At 48.7% G+C, this 15000-nt stretch overlaps 1 protein-coding gene across 1 annotated transcript in view; it reads right to left on the minus strand.

Moving 5' to 3' along the window:
* Window positions 1-13081, minus strand: part of LOC125948106 (beta-1,3-glucosyltransferase) — a 16341-nt gene extending 3260 nt beyond the window's left edge. The window contains exons 1-6 of the mRNA XM_049673850.1: window positions 12718-13081; window positions 3380-3489; window positions 2253-2477; window positions 1369-1734; window positions 382-520; window positions 138-303 (exon numbers count right to left, since the gene is read on the minus strand). Coding sequence (XP_049529807.1) covers window positions 138-303; window positions 382-520; window positions 1369-1734; window positions 2253-2477; window positions 3380-3489; window positions 12718-12847 — 1136 coding nt within the window. The 5' untranslated portion in view covers window positions 12848-13081. The remainder of the gene's footprint in view (window positions 1-137; window positions 304-381; window positions 521-1368; window positions 1735-2252; window positions 2478-3379; window positions 3490-12717) is intronic.
* Between the last annotated feature and the right edge of the window lie 1919 nt (window positions 13082-15000).

Below are 15000 nucleotides of genomic sequence, written 5' to 3' on the forward strand. Positions count from 1 at the left end.
GTTTCGGTTGACGGGAACGGTTAATTAAGTTAATATTACAAATACGCGATACCGAAATTGCGGTTACCGTTGGTGGGTTGGGCGGAAGGGGAACGGGTGTCGGTGTGTGTGTGTGTGTGTGGGTGTATGGCGCTTACCTCAGTATCGTATCATCGTCCACCAGCATCACCCACCGGACGGTCGCCTGGAGCGTTGCGTTGAAGCGTATCTCGTCCCGGATCAGTCGCAGTATTGCGAGCGTCTTGGCGCAATGGCCGGCCCCAGTGTTCGGTACGGACGTTACCACCGTCGGTATCGTGTGGTCTGTGGAGCGGTATCGATGATAAGCTTCGCTTTTTGACCAAGGGGAAAGGAGCGGCGTGAACTACCCGGTTGACTCACCTGATGCATCGCTGAAGTAGCGCAGATGCTCCACGAACCGGGTCCACGTGTGCTTGAGGACGGGTATTCGATCCCGGTGGTACTTGTGGCATGTCTTCACCGCGAACATAATATGCTCTATGCTCGTCGGTTTGCGGCCCTGCGAAAAGGTAGTACATTTTGGTGGGGGGATCTTACTTCAATCTTAGTTGTACGTCTAGCTGATAGTTAATACTAATATTACGATAGTAACACTAGAATTACGTCATCGACGCTATTCGATGTTTTATAATCAATTTAAAGGCATTAGTTTAACTATTCCTATATTTGTATGGAGTTTCCAGTTTCGTGATTTTGCATAAGTTTGACTGGTTTGCGATTGTTCGGAAGCTCTTACTGAATGCTTAAAGGATTTTTCTTATTATTTGAGACTTATCAAATTGGTTTACTTCATCTTTCGCTATTAGTTTGGTTGTTGCTGTATGTTATAATAACCGACCACTGAATGGTATAACTTTTCATAAACTGACATTAAAGTTGTCCATTTCTCTACATCCCTTTAAGGTTCTCCTTTATATTTATCTCTTTATCTTTTCCATTTCATTTGACGTTTTCCTGATCACCAAATGTAATATTTAAATATGAATAGGGATCATCTAATGAAAATGAATTTTCTCTTGTTTTATTTTACCGAGTTCGCACTTCTCAATTCCTATTGTGGGTTGTAATCAAAGCGTAGCAGTTTCAACAAAACTAATCCACCAAAAGACAAAAGAAACCACCACCTAGACACGGACTGCACCACCACCAGTCGCTCCTTGTGTGCTGTGCTGATGGCTTCATTCATGGGTATTATGTGTTCCCGTCAAACGTAAATTAACATACATTACTGAGCGAAAGCATAAGGGGCGGGTCAGGGCCGAATCAGTGGTGCAGGTGCATCACCTTCTTTTTGCGGTTTGCCGGCCACTGACACTGACACACCAGGTCCGGTTGGGTTTTACTTACACAACTTACGGTCATCTCACCGGAAGCGGCGCCCCTGGCCGGTGCCCCCGGGACCGCGGCTCCCTGGAAGAGCGCCTGGATCGCACAACCGGGTGCGGGTTTGGCGCAAAAGTAGCGCCTCGGTTGCAGCGGATATCCGGTGCCTTGCCGCCAGAGGAGCAGGGCGAACTCGTGGGCGGCGTCGATGAAGAAATCCGACAGCGGTACGAGCGGGATCAGCTCGACCAGGTGGTCGACCAGCGGTACGGTCAGTGCGACACCGGCCCGCACGTACGGATACAGGAAGCTGGATGGGTTTTTGAAAAACGCGAAATGATGAATTATGGTCGCCTCCCGGTCATGCAGTGGGTAACCGAGGAACAGCTTCTACGGATGTACCGGAAGTCCCACGGTCCCGTCGGGATTTTGACGATCCGTCGGTGGAAAGAGAAAGAGAGAAAAAGCTGCATAGTAGAAAACGTTGGTGAAACGTGAAACGAGGCGTGTAGCAGATAGGAGTCCAACGAGTGATGATTACGACGTGATCTGCCGGATTCCTACAACGGATAGCCGGTGTAAACGAAGGCCGTTCGTGGATAGCTGTCGTCTGAATGTCGACTTGTTCACTTTCTGAATTGATATGTTCTGGAATTCGTCGGCGGAGAAGCTCATCCTGCTATTTTTGTGTCTAACATATTTGACAGATATCCCTTCTTTTAAATTGCCGGAGCTCGTATTCATAAGATGAACTTCTGACTCCAAAAGATCTACCAAAACGGACATCGTTCTCCAAATTCATACCAAAGCAATCCAGCAACATATCAATCCATCCCTTTTAAATCAGGAAATATCCTCCGTGTTGACAAAATAGTGAACGAAAGGAGTGAAACCCATGACCGACTTACCTCCCGATAGTCTTCCTTCGCTAAGTGGTGCGCTAATAGACTCACGTTGACGTGGCTTTGCTCCTCGCAGATGATCAACCAGCGGGCGGTCCGGTGCGTTGCCTTCAGCAGCGATGTCCGGACGTGCCGCAGGACGGGTGTAATGGCCCACGCACCATCGTTGTCGGGGAAGAGCTCGTGCGAGAGAAACACATTGTCCGGCTCGTTGGGCCCACCAGCATCCGGCTAGGGGCGGCAGAGACACATTTATGGAGAAAAAGTGGAGGGATTTTAATATTTTCCTGCAATTTTCCCACAAATTGAGGCAACCATTGAGTTGCCTTGTTTTTTTTTTCTCTTGCCATACACTTGCTGTGTACAATCAATGGTAGGCAGGATTCTAGAAGTTCAATATTCGATGGAAGTAGTATGAGCAATGTCGGTTATATAATGTCGACGGTAAAAGGGTATTTGGATACAATTAGCGGCGAACGTATCGCGATAATGTGCATTTCTAGAACAACCCTCCCGGGTGCGTTCTCATTGGCCGGCAATTGATTTTTGCGGTTTGACCTCTTTCCCGCTATTCCCTGGATGCCAGGCATACAGTGGGCAATCATCATGTGGGGTCAGTTACTAATGGATAGTGTACAGCCAGCCACCATGGTGCCTTTAATTTGTTCATTTTGTACCCTGGCCACCGCGCGGATCCGGCTTTCGATTGTGGCTGTTTACAGAAATTACCATCCCTATTACGATTCTCCAAATATTGGTTGCGGGTGGCGCGGTTTGCTGATGTTTGGTTTCGGTGATCGGTTTCATCAGCTAAAGCGACAATCAATAATGGAGCTACTATATTAAAATCGAATTTAATTTGTATTTAAAAAAAACATCGTGGAAAACTGATATTGCATCATCAGCTATCCGGCCGCCGGCGAGCTAGAGAGAATCCTTATAAAGTAGAATTCCACCAACTGCATGCAAACATAATGTACACGTAAATCATCTTTGATTCCGAAATACTCCGAGTTACTGCATCAACTGGTCCATGCTTTAAAGTTCCCCGAACAACGCCGGAGCTGCGTTGCATGTTAATCGAAGGTGTCTTCACGCTAGCACCGAAGAGCGCCCGCTGCTTACTTACATACCTGTGTCAGCTCTTTAAGCTGCTCGACGATGCTGTACCGCAGGGACCGTGCACGGGCTGCATTGAACTTGGCCGGTTGGCTTAACACCAGGAACGATAACTCATGGGCAGCTGTAAATAATATGCGAGCAAGAGAAGCGATAGGCGGTTAGTTGCGAATTGAACCGAAGCTTATACGTACGGATGCCCGCGAGCAGGAAATGGAAGAACTTTCTGGTTCTGGTTTGATGCTGGTCGAATCGTTTCTACAATACAATCCAGTAGCTACGAATAAGAGAGCTAAGTAAAAAGAGTATTGTGTGGCTTCTGTGAGTGTTAAAGTTGGTTCTGCCGTTAGATGGTATAATTTTCTATAAGTGAAATGGTTTATATGCATGTTATCATTAATATCATTTAACAGCTCATCGAATTTTGCATTCCTCGAGCGCCAACACCTGCTTCATATATCCTTCGAGTGCAAATTTTCTCTATTCGGGGTAAATAGATAAAAGCATAGAACCACCTAAACCGGGATGTTCTGCAAATACTTTGTTTGACAAATGTTTGGTTACCGAAAGTACCACTCTTCGTGGAACTGAGGGTAAAATTGGGGAAACCACCGACCGCACCGAACCCCCGTATCGTTATCAAAGAGGTGTGTGCGTGGGCATCCAGTAACCTCAACAGCAGGAGTACTAAAACAAAAAAAACGGTATCCTGGCAGCTACAACTAACGATGTACCTTCATTAAGTGGAGTTCGCCTCGGTAAGCTGGATGGATGTAGCGTACCGTGGCCCAATTTAACCTAAACGGTGCTGTCACCGTGCTTTGCGGTCCAACCGCATCCGTCCGTTGCATGGCGTTTGGCTTAAAACATTGGTGCCTTCGCTTCGCTCTGCTACTATTTGCATTGTAACCCTTCTTTTCCACGGTGTACGGTGGTGTCCGAGGGCGTTTCTCCCCCCCCCCCCCCCCCCAGTGCTCGTGGTTCCAGCTTCTAAGGAGCCTCTTAAGGGTTGATGAAGAGATTACGCAGCGACCAGAGACCAGTCACACCCAGACAAATCCGTGCAATGCTCCAACCAAGACACCCCCGTTGAAGATGCCACATGCCATCGCATTAACAGCTGTGACTCCGACCGGGTTGGGCAGACGCTGGTGCGCTGGTAGCATCTGATCTGCAAACACGAGCCGGCACAAATCTGGTGTGTACCTTGGCTGAGCCGAGCTCACCGCGTAAATCTTCGTGCCTTTCGTGGTCGCAGTTTAAAGTTTTCTTTTCGCTCTACAGCCACTGGCAATCGGTGCCGCCGCACACCGCACACTGGAAGTTAAAATGTGAAAAGTTTGCCTCTCGGCAAGAAGCCCTATCCGGAAAATTCGATAAAAGTGCAATAATACCATGGGTTTCTTGGCACCAAACTAGAACTAGTTCCGCTGTTCCGCTTTCTCGCTCGTCTGGTTTGGTCGTGCTGGTTACGTACGATGCACGCTACAATGGATTCGGCATGACGACGACGACGCGTTGCACATGTGTGCCGTTTGCCGATGGGAGCAGTAGATGGGGAAGGGAGGTCGGTGTGGTGCTAAAGTTACGATTAAAACTGCTGGCCAAACTATTAGTGAACGGAGCAGCGGGGAGGCCAATTTAAGTCGGCAAATGTTTGCCGAAAGTGCAGGACCCAGGCCAGAGGCTCCGGCACTAACACGCCCAGGGCTAATTGTGGTCGACTAGTTATGCGAGGGGAGGAAGGACGTAAGCTTACAAGGCTGTGCAGCTGAGCTGCGCGATATGTATGTGGGTTTAGAAATTAGGTTTGAAGGTCTTTCTCGTTATCCGGGGACTTCATTTGCGTTCATGAGTACATGCCAAGAATATGCAGCAACTTCTGCGACGGCACTTCCGTCCTTAAACTGTATTTGTGGGACTTGTGTAAGTGGTTTGGACAAGCGAGCAAGTGGAATGTTAAGCAAGATGACATCTTGTATTGAATGCTGACCAAGTCATTCCTAATATCCAAAATATGCACAAGTTATTTACAGAACTATACAAATAGTTGCATAGATTTATCCCACATAACGGGTCCCCCAATGCTCGACCCACTTCTCACCGATAACCACACCGACACAACCGATTTCCAATCAATGCGAACGATCAAAGGAAGCCATTGTCGAACGCTCTCGGGGTCGAACATACCCTGCAAAGGATGCCCGCCGATTTCCAGTCCATTGTCTATTGTCCAAAGGTATCGGCATCGTAATCTGTCATCGGACTGGTGCGGAACTGTCGTCGACACCAGCGGGAGCGTAGTGAACCGAACGGGCACTGGTACTGGTATCGATAGTCAAACATCATTTATGCAATGCGGCCATTTTCGATGCTCAACATGCGACCCGTTTCAACGCCACCGCTCCGCATGTGGCCCTTCAAACACCCTCTAGGACAAGGACATTCCGTGAGCATCCAAGGATGGTAGGATGGAGTACCATCTACTAGGAATGGTGGAAATTAGTGCAAATTAATATCGATAAAATTATACTTTCGATCGGGCCGGGCCGTGTGCAGTGCCGGCGAAGCGTCCTCCTCGCACGTCAGACAGCGAGAAAAGCGCTCCAAGGGTCTAGGCTCTGTAGACGAACGCACCTAGACGGTAGTTCAGTTCGGTTTCGGCCATGTTGAACCCCGAAGCCCTTGGGAGTGAATTGGAAATTATCATATCAGGGTGAAGCTCCTCGTACGCAGTACGGTTGGCGGTCAAATGCGCGATGGCTCGGCAGTGCGTGACGCTTATGACAACCCACACGCACATACATACACACACACACACACATAGACTCACACACGCACTCGGAGCAACAGCCAAGCCTCGCGGCTTTTCGAGGCGAACATGATTTGATGTCGGGGCCCTGGCCACGGTAAGCAAACTGAGGTCTGTAGCGGGGATTTGCCAGGCAATGGGACTTCTCTGTACATGCTGGATGTGCGAATTGCTGACTGCTAGCCAGCCAGCCAGCCAGCCAGTTGGGTGTTCCAAAGTTCATTAAAGTGAACTCCGTACGGATATACAGGGTTTGGTTGCGCGAGAGTCAAGGACCAGCACCGCCCCCCGCCCCCCCCCCCCCCCCCCCAAAAAAAAGGACGAAACCAAAGGCTGCAGGGGCTCATCATTATGGTAAGAGGGAGTCGCGATCATCGAGGTCGGATGTCGGCCGGAATCGAAATGTCGCTGCCAGACCCCGGGAGTCAGGCAAGCGGTCCATGGAGCGTAGGCGGGCCGGGTTCTGATTTTGATTTTCCATTTTCTACGGTGAAAAGCGAAGGGAACACAAGGCGCACACGGGCGGTTGGAGAGAAATGAAGCTAAAACGATTTGGTTGTTTTTTTTCTCTTCTTTTTAATGATGATAACGGCGTGCGGTGGGTACTTTTCATGTAAATCTAATGCCACTGGGGGGTTTAATCGAATGTAATGTAAGCTGTTAGGCTACCAAGCCAAGTTAGTAGTAGAACAGTAGTTGTTGGTGGTTTTGAATATCTCATCATTCTTATTATTTGTATTAAATTTGTTAATTTTGTTTGGGGATAGTGCAAATTTTCAAAAGAAAACTATAATTAAAAAGCAACATTGTGACGCAAGCAATGGTCGATTTATCATTGTTGGTACAAACTGGTAAAAACTATTTATTGGTAAAGTCATTGCCTGTATTTCTCAACCAACAAAAAATCAACAAAGTTTCCCTTCCATGGCCTCCGTTCTCGTTCCGCCACTGAAAGGAAAACAGATAAACGGTTGTCGCTTCCATCGTCCCAGAGACGTACGGTTACATGGAAGCTAGAACAGAACCATCGGCTAAAGCCGTGTCACCGGCAGGCACAAAGCATAATGCCACTGACGACGGCGAATCAGGACGACCAGGACGCCCGGGGCCACATGCTGACTGGCCCGGAGCGCTTGTGGTCTCTGATGCTGCGGTTCGTGACTTTTGCCTCCAATGGAGAAGCCAACGAAACGAATCCTCTTCTTACGAACGATGCCTCTTGTTGTTGGCATTTCCCCTCGGTGGATCATGATAGCAACAGGATATGTATGTGTATGTGTGTGTGGGGAAAGGATAACCGATAGTTTCGATAATCAAGCACCCGGTATCGGTGCCATCGGATCGTTACCCGCTACGTGCGCGCCTTGAGCGAGGTTGCAGTTACGCCATGGATATCAATTTTCATTGCAACTGTTTGAATTATTGCAATTTACCAAACTTCCTGCCAACCGACGGGAAGGTGATTAGCGGACGGTGACTGACGTTGCCCTTTTGGTCCACGTGGGACCGGGAATCGTCTTGTTTGGTTAGCTTAGAATCGGTCGAAGTAGTTCTCAGACAATTCAGGCCCAAAGACAATGCCGTTGTGTTTAGATGGCAGTTGAATTAACAATGCGCAAAGTGCACACCACCATGTGCAGGATGTGCCGATTCGTTTGCTGCAACATCGCGACTGATAACGGCGCCTACCGTAACGCCTAGAGCGTCAGTCCGTAGCGAGCGTAGAACAGAGAAGTTGAGCAGCATAATCTCACGCAGCCAGTGCACCAGCACGCGGAGCACAATCATCAACCTCATTAACACCCGTTATCAGCCTTGCAGAGTCGCACTATGCAACAAGCTTCATCAATCTACGAGGTCCACGGTGACCTGTATCTCTACCTGCCTGCTTCTTCCTAGCGTCAAACCCTAGAGCACTCTCGTCGATGTCGGTTCAGCATGAGCATGTTCATGCGTATTCTTCCTCAGTTTGTATGTGTGTATGGATGGTGTGTGTTAGATAGATTGCCGAACCAATCTGCAACGATTGCACAGTTTGGCTGCTGCCGGAAGTGAACCGGTCTGGCCGAGTTTGCTTCCCTCGTAAGCACAGAAAGGACTGCACGATGCAGTTTGGCTGGCTTTTGACCACGGTACGGCCAAACCGTGTAAGACCGAAGCGAGGTGGTGCTAGGGGGCGCCATTATCATTCATCAAACTCCATGGCAGGATCCATGGATGGACCGTGCTGATGTCAGCTTCAGGCGATGCTTGTTTTCCCCTTTTTCGTAACCAGATACACTCGCTGGACAAAGACGGTGCTGGTATGTTTTTGCGTGCAGCACAACGACGGTGTTCGGCTCCAAAAAGGTAATTTGGATAAAGCTTATTGCTGGCAACGTTTGTAATGTTGAAAACTATTTCTGGCGTCAAAAATCGCTTCACAGATTCCAGTCACAAACCAACAACGAACTGTGCTGTGAGTGGCTTTATCAAAACTCTTTTCGATTTGGCTCGCTTTCAGTTTCGTTATTTAATTAGAATTAAAGTCAAGCCGCAGACCATAATCAGAGCTTGTTCACACTTTTCCAGGGCAAGTGCTCGTGCGCACTCGGGGGACAAATTTATCGCTTCCAGTGTTTCCTGTTTTGTTAAACACCATAATTAGAATAACGAAAATAATAATTTCCGCGAAGCGAAGGAAGAAGGGCTAGTGGAGGCGGCAAGGTTGTGTCGCGAGAACGAGAGATCCTTCGGCACTGGGAGGACGACCATAAGCGTCCCGACCAAGTGAAAAAGGGGAGAAGTCAGCAGGAAGGCGTAAGGATCATAAATTCATTTTCAAAATTAACATTTAACGCTTAAGCATAGCAAAGCGGGCACCTTGCACGTACTCCCATGTGTGTGTGTGAGTAGGAGTAGGTTGGACAGGAAGTCGTGCAAGTGCACTTGCTGCAGCGATAAATGCAGGCTGCTGGCTAGCAGCAAAACCATAAACCATGCCCAGAACCATGGTGTATGTTACGATACACGATCTACCACCCTCAGTGGTGTGTATATATATATAGGGAATAAGTATAGGAAGGGCAGTGCGTTGTAGTGAAACCAACGGCAGTTGCTATGAAAAAGGTGAGGGAATTTGCATTACGCCTACTGAAAAGATTTCAACTGGAGTGGTGATTTGAATTGTAACGATACAAGGTAATTGATTACTATTCTTCGTTAATTGAATATAAGCAAACGAATTGACTGGCTCACGTCTTATTACGATGTCAGATTCTATGAAATAACTTCATTACTGATTGAGGCTTCATTACATTACTCTGAGTAAACGTTAAGCCAACAGTAAAGTAAGATAATTATATATTTTTTAATTTAAAAAGAAAACTTAAGAATCGGTCTTTGCAAACGAAAATTTATGTATGAGATAGCGTGGCGTGTTTTACCCTAATTCAAATCCCGTCATTGCGGTTACATAAAGGTGGATGCTTACTGGAAAAACACGTTCTCCACATTTTCTGGCATTTTTTTTTTATAAAAAGCGATGTTTGGTGTAGTACCAGGAAACACTGGGGTGTACTGGATTGCAACATCGTCGCTTAAGCTGACACCAACAAAAACTATTACAAGAGAATAAAACTTGGTAATACAATGAGACATTATTTAGATAATGTGAACATTGACGATGCTAATCCGTTTGCGTATTTACTTTTCTGGAGGAACTGCAATTTTAAATGGGAGAACATCAAATCTAAAAGAGTAAACGAACAGTATGGACGAAAAAAGAAATATGTGAGGATTAGATGGGCTCTAGAATGTTAGTTTGATTGCTAACCTCTTCATTAAATATCCATTCCCCTTGGCTTTGAAAGGAGACAATCAAGATCGGCCGTTAAGCTTTCGAAAATAAACATTTTACACAAATAAATCTCGAGCTCGCTTAATGTACCGCGCTGACGGGACTTTAGTCTTATAACTCTCCATCCTCGTTGCCGTGCACGTAGCTATCTTATTGCGATGCATAATTCGAACGTGTCCACCACATGTTTGCGGATTAGTTTCAATTTGTTTCACCTTATCCTTATGGCTATATTCACATGCATTGCTGCTTATCACATTTGAGAAATCAAGCTACTGTTGAAGATTATATTTGCATAATCGGATAGCTAGCGCAATGGAGCACGGGTTGATTGAAATTCCGGACCACGAAAATGAAGCATGAAAAGTCGCCACGTCCTACCTCATTGCGACATTGCTCATTGACGTCGACGATCGTTCTCGTTGGCAACGAGGCGCACCGGTACCTCGGTGTATATTAGCCAGGTACCACTTAAAACACTCCCTCTCTCTCCCTCACCACCAACACAACACTGAAAAGCGTGAAAATGCTCCGTCAGCGAGCTAAAACACAGGGCACGCGAAATTCGTGGCGACAGAAATGAAAAGCGAAGGACAAGAAGGAAGGAAGGAAGGAAAGTAACTTCCACCAAAAATAACCACAACAACAACAACGCCCTCTCCCTCAACCCATGTCGGGGCACACGGAGGTGGTTTCCGTTCCGGTGGGTATCGTACCGACAATTGTAAAATGGCAACCCCGCCCTGGTGCCGGTGGCCATTTGCTAAGGGACCTGGGCTACCTGTGCGTCGGTGTTGGTCCTGGTCCTGGACGGGCTAATTGAAGTGGAAATTTATTACCACCATCCCCCCCATCCCCCCCCTCCCCCCTCGAAACCGACCGTTTTTTGGTCCCGTGGGGGGATGGTGGTGGCCACGGAAATAAATTGTCAACGATGAAAATTTACTAGAGACCACCTTTGGCCGGTCATGGGCAGGGCCTCCCTTTTTTTTTGGTGTACCGACGGTTGTGGTGCCAAGAACAACACGCATCGCGCCACCGTTACGCGCGCGCGAATGTGTGTGTTTGTGTGCGCTCGGCGACGGCGGAATGGAGACGCCTGGCTGCTCGTAACGAGCCTTTTCCGGAAAATGAGGGAGTTGTTGCAAAGCGACGTTGCGCAAGGCTTTTCCACTTTTCCAATTGTCAAACCAACGGAACAACGATCCTGAACTGTGCCCCGCTCGCAGCTCGAGCTTTGCGCTCTACTGTGTGTTGTTCCTGGTTTTCGAAAGTTATTTTCCGAAACCACCGCGAAAGGAAGGGGAGGCCATGCATTGTGCATGTGTACGTGTGCACATGAGGCCATCATTAGGCTCCCTTTTCCCTCGATAGTGCCAGTGAATTTCCAGCGTTACAATCAAATACAAAACGCGATGCAAAATCAGAATCCCCACACCCATCCAATGGGAGCATGAAATCGGATCCCAAGGTTCCGCACCGGGAGCACCAGAGCGAACCGTGGAACCTCGGATGCCAACCGCTCGCAGAAACCGCTGACCGAGTTTTATGAGACTAATTATGACTGCAATAAAACATGTAATTAAAACTAAAAAGTATAATTAGCCGAAACGCTCAAACCGCGCCCGCACACCGATGCACGGCCGTGATGACGGTTGGGTGCGGATCGGGTGCGCACCCATCCACCCGATACACCGGGACCGGGGCGGCTGGTGCCAAACGATGAATGGTTTGTTACGGTGCGCTCCAGTGTTCCGGTATCCCCCGGTGTGGTGCAGTAACACTCGCTAGGCTTCCAATTCCCACGGTAAACCAACACTTCATGTTTGAACAGCAGAACTAGTGTGTGTGTGTGTGTGTGTGTGTGTGTGTGTTTGAGGCCGGTATACATGACATTTGCATTCCTGGAGCTCCGCGTGCGAGCTTAGAGCAGCGCATTCTCGCGTGTTTTCCATCGTGCCATGTAATGTGTTTTGTGTGTGTGTGGGTGTGTGTGTGGTTTGAGACCTTAACAATGTTTCGCTCACCTCCTTCTCTCACTCCGCACCCCCTCAGGGACCTTGGGATGGTATCAATTGGTGGCGCGTCTGTTGTGTCGCGCCTGTCAGGTCAGTCCGGGGGGGGTGTTGCCCGGCACTGTTTGGTCCGGACCTGGGCGTGTAACCATTTTACAATTTTCCTACCCTTCCAACTTCAAACTGCTAGGAACTCTCTCCCTTGCTCTCTCTCTCTCTCTCTTTGTCTCCCGAGCTGGTTAATGATGTGCCCGGTTGGGAGTTGCCAGGAAAGTTTACTTTTCGCCAACTGCCAACTAACCGAGTTACCGAGGTTCGACCGAACCGATAGAGTTCGTTTGAAGTTTCGAGTTTGATCTAACCTCAAACATCGGTGCATCAAATATGTTGCTATAGCCACCATCTTGAACTGTGCAAGCGGTCTGTGGTTACTACGGTGTGAAGCAAGGTGCCTACTAGGCTCAACCTGCGATACCTGTGCCGCTGGTCGTTGCTCTGTGTTACCAACCCACCCACAACAACTACTATCAAACGCACATAAATAACATGTACACCAGGGCCGGGGCTGAATGTGAAATTAATTATTTTCTTTTCACAAACCGATCAGGACAAACACATACGATGTGTGTGTGTGTTACTGCCACCAGGATGGACAACAGGAATCCCCCATTTGTTGGGGACACTTACCGAGGGAGGATGCAGCGGCGGCGTAGAGGAATGGTGGCATCAGCAGCAGCAGCGCCACCATCACCGGAAGCACCAGCGGCAGCACCAACGTAACCGGTGACGGCGGAAGCGGCAATGCAACTTTATACATAATTGATTCGATTACGGGTCCAATTCATTTTCCATGCCACCGGATCGGATCGGAGGCCGGTGTTTGTGTGGCTTTGATTCGCGCCGCGTTGTTTGTCCTGCGTTCAGCGGCAATTGCGACAGTAGCAGCAGTGTTGTGTTGTTCTGGTGTGCTTTATGCTATATCACCGTGGCGCTAGTACCACGTCGTTTACGCGGTTTACCTTTACAATTGATCTTTATACCCCGTGCGTGTGTGTGTGTGTGTGTGTGCACGTGACAGACGCGGTGACCGACCATGCACCATGCAATCCGCGGTGCAGCGAACCGTTTGTCAGCTGCGTTCTTTCTTCGTTTGTTCGGTGTGAGCGACGGTAAAGCACGGATTGTATTTTTCGTTTTCGTTGACACTTCACCACTGCTTCGGCGCTTCAGTTTCACTTTTTAAAATGAAGTAAATAATTAAAACATCTCACACTCACAACTACCGTGAGCTATTAATTTGTTCTTTTTTATGCTCCTTCCGCCGCAGATAAACATTCGCTTCATACACGCTGACGCTGGTGGTGGTTGTGGTTTGCTGCAATGTTCGAGGTACCGGGCAGCTGCTCGCCTACCCGCTCATGCAACTCCCAAGGGATATGCGACAGTGTTTGGATATCCCTCTACCTCTCCTAGTGTGAAACATACACACGCACACACACACACCCCAATGCAAAGGGTGTAGCGAACACTTTGGCAATCGTAAAACATCAATCGCAACCCAAGCACACCGGAATCGGGTTACGGTGTCGATTGCTGATTGCAATGTATGCAGCAGCCCCAGCACCAGTAGCATCAGCAGCGAGCAAGTGAATAATTTATGTTGCAGCTAATTGCCAAACATTGCGCACTCGAGAGGCCACAAGCCTCGGGGTACGGGGAGTAAAATTAGTGCAAAAATGGGTTCGATGGTGGCCCCGGGTTCCCCGGCACATCAGAAGGAAACCGCGCATACGAACAAGCGCAGCTGACGTAGCATTTGGCGCATTTTGTTGGGGGGGGCTTAATGATCGAGCCGCCGTTCAAATGTTGCCTTATCGCACACCGGGATAAGCTCATTTTGGTTGTTTTTGTTTTTCATCATACGGGGGGGGGGGGGGGGGGGGGGTTGTGGAGGCGATGAAATTAGCAGCGGAATTACTGCACTGCACACACACACACACACACACACGCACACACTAATACGGATAATGCGTCACTGGAAGTGGATTTAAAAACTCGTGAAGCGACCGGCGACCGTCCACTGGCTGGCTCGCAGTCATTGTCACTTGACACGCACCTCAGGTTCGTCACAAGTCACCAGCATGTCGATAAACCGTAACGCGGAACCGTGTCGGAAGGGCACACACGTCCAGCTGAGTGTGCTGCTCTCGAACGACTACTACCGAGCACGAGGAGACGGGATACTACGACGATGATTCGCGACGATTGCAACTCGAAATGTAAACAAACCGCGGTTCACTCCGATGTGCGCTGTTTTGCGCATGGCCGTTTTGTGAGGCCGTTCATTCCGGATTGTCGCTGTTCGTTGCTCGCTGATTACGGGATGAATCACAACAAACCCTCGCGGTGACTCGCGCTTTCGGGCTCCAGCGTCGTCCCACGTGGACCAGCACGATGCACAGTCGATGAACCATTCATGAGCGATCGTTGTTGATTGTGGGGGAAGAGAGAAGGGAAGGGGGGGGGGGGTAGCACCCCGGTCCGACAAGGCGAGCACCGGCAGCAAGAACTTTGGAGAATGTATTTTAATTTCGGAAGGCGCAAAAAGGTTTGATAATCACCAACCATCGGTAGCGGCATCGTGGTGAAAACCCCGTTCCTGGGGTCCATTACCATAGCACTACGGTACATTACAGACCCACACACACACACACACACACACACACACTGCTGGCTCTCCTGCTCTCACTCGTTCTCTGTCTGTCTTATCAGCATCCGGTATTAGTGTGTATTACGGCGATAGCTGGTGTATCGGTTCCATTACGTCGTCGTTACCCATTAACACCTCATTACACCTGACATTAGGTTGGTTGTTGGTCCTTGCTTCGGTCCGTGTCATTCTCCGTGCATCTTGCGACGTTTGGAGCGAAGAGACGCGACGTACCGTGGATGGAGCTGTAACCGAGCCGA

This window comes from Anopheles darlingi, chromosome 2, assembly GCF_943734745.1.
Source record: "Anopheles darlingi chromosome 2, idAnoDarlMG_H_01, whole genome shotgun sequence".
In the NCBI taxonomy this organism is placed as follows: Eukaryota; Metazoa; Arthropoda; class Insecta; order Diptera; family Culicidae; genus Anopheles; species Anopheles darlingi.